General features: G+C 39.3%; 1 protein-coding gene across 2 annotated transcripts in view; it reads right to left on the bottom strand.

Moving 5' to 3' along the window:
- ACMSD (aminocarboxymuconate semialdehyde decarboxylase) overlaps nt 1-5981 on the bottom strand; it is a 69583-nt gene that overhangs the window by 19111 nt on the left and 44491 nt on the right. For both annotated transcript variants that reach the window (XM_004711896.2, XM_013007051.2), the window contains 2 exons: nt 5300-5395; nt 3799-3971 (listed from right to left, as the gene is read on the bottom strand). In XM_004711896.2, the coding sequence (XP_004711953.1) occupies nt 3799-3971; nt 5300-5395 (269 nt within the window). The remainder of the gene's footprint in view (nt 1-3798; nt 3972-5299; nt 5396-5981) is intronic.

The raw sequence follows: 5981 nt of genomic DNA, 5'->3' as shown, positions 1-5981 counted from the left end.
CTTGCTAGTATAGATTACTAGGCCGTTCCTTTTGTTGTTGTTGGAAGAGACTCATTCAATGTCTTTTGTGATGGGTCTGTCCAAATTTTCTCCCTTAGATTGTTAGTTTGGGTAAGTATATATATATAGATATATATAGGTTTTCAAATTTGTTAAGTTCTTAATAGTATTCTATTATTATCTTTTTTATTTCAGTTGTTTCCTTTATGACATCACCAATTACATTTCTTATTCATGTTATTTGCATCTTCTCCTTCTTTCCACATTAAAGTTTCCAAGGGATTGTCAGAACCTACTCCTGCAAAGAACCAACTTCTTACCTGATTGGTTCTTTTTATTTCTTTATTGCCTTTTGTTTCTTTTTTTTCCTTTCTCCCAAATCGTTATTATTTCCTTTCTTCTGGTCACTATCTTCTTCTTTTGCTAATTGTTGGAGATGTTGAGTTAAGGTGTTGATTTGGTTATTTTTTCTCTTTTGGTGTGTGTTATAATACTATCACTGTCCTCTCAGAACTGCTTTTGCAGTGTCTCAAAGAGCACGATATGTTGTATTTTTACTTTTGTTTGATTCAAGGAATTTTAAATTTCCATTTTTAGTTCCTTTACTAACCAGTAGTTTTTAAGTCCATGTATTTCATACCCACCACTCTTGATCTTGCTGTTGTCAATTTCTAATTTTATAGCATTGTGAGGGACTAAATGCTTTTTGTGTATTTTGACATTTTGAATTTTCATTGAGGCTTGCTTTCGGCTAACATATGGTCTGTTCTGGAGAATGCTCTGGAAGAGCTTTGCTGGGTGGAATGTTCTGTCTGTAAGATCAACTTGGCTGATTGTGATGTTTAGATCTTTTTCTATTTCTTTCTAATTGTTCTGTCCTTCACTGAGAATGGAGTATTAAAGTGTCATACTATTATTGTAGAGCTTTCTATTTTTCTTTTCAAATGTGTTAAGGTTTGATTTATTATATTGGGGTTCTTTCATTGAGTGAATAGATATTCAGTATGGTTATGTCTTCTTGTTGGGTTGACCTTTTAATCATTATACAACGTCCTCCCTAATCTCTTTTGTTGGTTTTTGCCTGAAAGCCTAGTTTATCAGAAATTAATATTGCTACTCTTGCTCTGTAAGGAAAAAAATTTAAATACTTTTATTGGGACCTCTCTTATCACAATCCATACATTCATCCAGTGTGTCAAGCACATTTGCCATCATCATTGTTAAAGCATTCTTTTCCCAATTGAGCCCCTGATAATCCCCATTTCTTCTCCCTTCCTCTACTGCCCACTCTCTCTCACAAACCCTTGATAAATCATAGATTATTATTTTCATATCTGTAAAGAATATTTTAAAGTGCATACCTCACAAGGACAAGAAACAGAACAATAAGAAGAACATTTCAGAAACTGGAAAATCCTGCTCTCCTATTTCTTGTTCTACAAGGCAGCCACTTTTATCTTTTACCCTGTATCTTTCGATAATTACTTTCAGATTCCGAGGTCGTAAGCACATACTATTGCTTCTTGATTTATTTGCTTTACAGAGTATTTATTGACTTTCTTGTGTGGTTGTTGATTTTTATTTTTTTTCTCCACTTCTCTTCTCCATTCTCCCAAAAGAATTACTTTTTCAGTTAAACCTGTAGCTCGTGTTTACACTGTGCGACCATAAATATTGTTTACTGCTGAGTCAAGTAACAGGCATTGATTATTGTGGATTTTGATTATTGTAGGCATTGATTATGTAGATTTTAATGGAGTTCATTATTTCATTTTGGATTTTTGCTCCTTAATTTTTCAATGTATATAGTGCTTGCTTATTCCTAATGCCTGACCAGATCTGTCAAATGATAGCACGAATAGTTCCAAGCTTTCTAGCTCACCACAGAATCCATTGTGTCTCATTCATGGACCTCCCTCTCAGAATTCTATCTTCTTGCTGTCATCTAGGTAGGTCACTCTCTAGCCCAGACCCATGCTGAGCTTCTTTAGCCATTCTGATTTTGGATCGCTTTTGAAAGTGAACTTGCTAATGCTAGCATTAATATTTTAAACAACCCTAAATTATTAAAATATACCGCTGTTGTGTCCTGGATTTGCCAGCTTGTGAGGTCACATCCGGAGAGGTCACATTTGCTTTTGATATCTAAATTATAATAGCTAAATTTTTCACAATTTGAATGTCAGAGCTCAGTGCTATTATCCTTGAGTTAATAGAACTGAGTACTGCTCTGGGTTTTTCTGGGGGTCCCCCAAAGGGATGCACTCATATCCATGTGCCAATTATCATTAAGCATCTGCTATGTTCTTCCTCTTTTACTCTAGCCACGTGGTCAATGTGTATTGCACTGGACACTGTTTGAAGATCACTGCTGATGGTGTATCTCATAAGACACGTTTGTCAAGGGTGCTGTCTTCTGCTAGTGCAACTTCCAAGAACACCAGCAGAGTATTAGGCTTGAAGACATCAGGGAGACTAATTAGGATAACCTGATTCTAACTTCGCATCACCTCTGCCTTAGCCCTCTAAGCCCAGAGTCTCACGAGGTCTCTCAACAAATGATACTTTCGGTTTCTACATTTTGCAGTTTCCTGCTTATTTCCTCATCACTCTACCTCCATAGCAATGACAATCAACAGTCACACCAATGGTGTAGTCCCCCTCTCCATAGGAGCTCGAAGGCCCAAGCACACTGCTCAACTACATCATTTATGATCAAGCCAAGTGTTTAGTATTTGTCTTCTAGTGAGTTTCTCAAACCAGAGAAACATCTTCACAGTGATATATGATGTCTCCTTTCTGGAGATGGATCACTACTTAAAAATTTTAAATGCCAAATCTCTTTTGCGGCTAACGAAGATTTCAAAAACTGGGTATCTAGTTGTGAATCCTTAAATATAGGGGGCTTCAGAATTTTGTAGAAGGTTCTATTATCTTTTAATTTCATTTTCCATGAACTTTTAAAAGTCTCTTCATATGTCCATATTTTGAAAGAATTGTCCTTTTAATCATCTGGAAATTTTTTGGTGATATCTGGAGATCATGAACTGAGATGAAAATACTAAATATTTCAGACTTTTTACTAATTTGACTTGTGTTTTGTCTAAAATTTGCCTGCCTTGTTGAGTTAGGCTTTTCAGAAAATATTTGCAAGAAGAATTGCCACCAATGAGGAAAGCTACTCACAGATCACAATAGAGGAAACGTTTTTCCTATGGAGTGTCAAGTCCTACCATGCTGATTGTTTCTGAGCATGTGCAGCCATATAGGAAAGACATTTCAGAGTATGGTACCCAACACCCATCATCATCTTCCCCTGCCTATCTATTTACTACCATTTTCAGGCACAGTCCTTCTCTCTAATATTCCAATTGTTTCCTTTTAGTGGATGAAGATGATTGGGTTCACAATTAGCTCAACTAATAAGAGAGTTTTAACCCAGGTCAATTGGACTTTAAAACTTTTGGCTCTTCCCTGCTTACCACGTTACCTTGGATCATCTTGGGTGGGCAGAGAGATGCCTGAAGCCCCTTCTTTTGCAAAGAAGGGACTGATCTGGGGAAAATGCCCAACCCTGTGGATTGTCTGGAATTTCTCTGTCATGCATAATGGACCCTGGTGGTACACACTCTATGTTGAAGGAGGATCAGGAGAGGATTCCCTTCATATGCAAAGCCTATGCCCAATTTCACTATTCCTCTCTTTTCTTGCTTCCCTTTTTTTGGAAAGAGGCAACATAACTGTGTGCTGATGCAGCGCGTACTTCCATAAGTTATTCAAAAAGATGTGCCAGCTTACCTTTCCGATGATGTCTGTTAACAGTTTGAGGGCCAGAGGATCATGAACCAAGGAGTCCGTGTAAAAGGAGCCAAGATATTTCTTTGGGTTGGTTGGGTTGTCTTGGGCACATAAATCTGGGCGCATACTGAATCCATGGGAGATTCTTCCCACTGTGAAGGGGAAAGCACCACCTGCAAGGAAAACTCGTCACTGAGGGCTGGTGTCGATCAGAAAGGATTCTTTTTAGTACTAATATTGGACGGAAGGAAAAGTTGCTGTAGCCCATTCGATTAATGATATATACAAAGGACCCCACTCTCGCTGCCATTGAGTCAATTCTGCTGTGGAGTGTCTGGTTTTGAACTGCTGGCCTTGTGACAGCCCAATCTATAACCCACTATGGGGTTATACATCCCAGGACTCCATTACAGAGGACCTCCTAGTAGGTACCTAGTAGGTGCCGGATGCTGAGGGATGACCCAGAAGAAATAACACTAACTTGTCTATGAAGAATTTACCCGAAAGAGATAAATGTGAAAAGTTATATGATCAAGATTTCCAAGTATAGTATTGCTGTAACAGTAAAATATAGACACTCCATTGTGGGAAGAGGAGCAAGACAGGGCTTTGTACTCCCATAAAGTTACAGATTTATAAGCTCACAGGGGCAGTTCTACCCAGTCCTATAGGGTTGAGATGAGTTGGCATCAACTTGATGGTATTGAGGTTGGTTTGATTTGTTAGTGAGTAAATAGCTAAATAATGATGAAACACCCATGTCACATATGAAACAATTAAAAAAGAAGGTCGTTAGCAGGTTTGTTGGTATGGAAATGGAAATAGAGTAGGTCTAGAAAACCTACCCACCCGTGGCCATTGAATTAATTCTAACGCATAGTGGCCCCATAGGACAGAGTACTGCTCTTTGGGGTTTCCCAGGCAGTAGATTTTTACAAGCGTAGATAGCCTCTTTCTCCCACAGACAATTGGTGAAGCAGAACAGCTGACTTTGCATTTAACAACCCATAGTGTAACCCACCACAGCACCAGGGCTCCTTAGTTAGAGAACAGCCTGCATAATTTAATCTGTATGTTTGTATGTCCAAGCGTCACGACCTTATTTACCTACAGACACCAGGCAGGCAAGGAACATGAATGAAATAGTTCTATCTGGAAACAGTAAGAGATAGTCGGGAATATGGCCAGCTGGAAAGCTCATGGTCATTGCTAACTCATAGTTACCCTTTATAAAGTTTCCAAGGTTTTGGAAATCTTTCCAGGAGGAGACAGCCTCATCTTTCTCTGGAGGAGTAGCTGGTGGGTTTGACCCATCGGCCTTGCAGTTAGCAGTCCAGTGGTTCCCAAACAGTCCCACTAAGTCTGAATAGAAGGATTTAAATAAAGACAACACCGAACCCTTGCTAATCAAACACGTTTAACCTGGGAAAATGGAATTTCATCTCAAACTGCCATACGCTTTAGGACCACAGTGATGATGGCTTGAAGGCCAGGAGCTTACCTCCATGCGCAAAACACACTTTCAGTTTAGGAAACTTCGCAAACACACCACCCATGATCATCGAGCAAATGGCCATGGTGGTCTCTGTTGGCATTCCTGAAAGAGGAAATAATAATAATAATTTTTTAAAGTGTGGGGCTTGTCCCCTGGAGGGAGAAGCAGCTCAGTGACCTGATCGCTGTGGAATGGGAGCTGTTCGTGAATGACAGTGCCTAGCAATCTGGCCCTCAGCTCTGCGGGTGCTCTAGCACAGTGTGTTTGTATACACACCACAACTTCGGCCTAAGAACCACATGAATATCTTATTTTCCACTTGCAGGTAGAATCATCTAATGGCTAGAACAGTTTTAAGGACCTCAGAGCCAAAGTTTCCTTGTCTGTAAAGCGGGAAAATATTGGCCACCTCGCAGGGCTTTTGTGGAGATTTGCAAAATGACAATGCCAGTAATGTTCCTGGTGACCCCTTTATATTAGAAACGCTTCACAAATGCTTGCTCTCTCTTGGTGCCTCATTTTCCTGTCTGTAAAACAGGACCAAATACTGACTAATTCCTCCCAATGGGTTTCAAAGCGTCAGTGGAAAGTAAGCCCACTGGATAAATGTTTGCTTAGTGAGTTTTTAATAAACATACAATTAGTATTGTTTCTGACAAATTGTTGCTGCCGTTGGAGCTGAGGGTGA

This window comes from Echinops telfairi, unplaced genomic scaffold (genome assembly GCF_000313985.2).
Source record: "Echinops telfairi isolate 266 unplaced genomic scaffold, ASM31398v2 ScPeMD7_15;HRSCAF=58, whole genome shotgun sequence".
Taxonomy (NCBI): Eukaryota; Metazoa; Chordata; class Mammalia; order Afrosoricida; family Tenrecidae; genus Echinops; species Echinops telfairi.
Note: the sequence above shows the minus strand (reverse complement) of the source record. Positions and strands in the feature narration are given on the sequence as shown.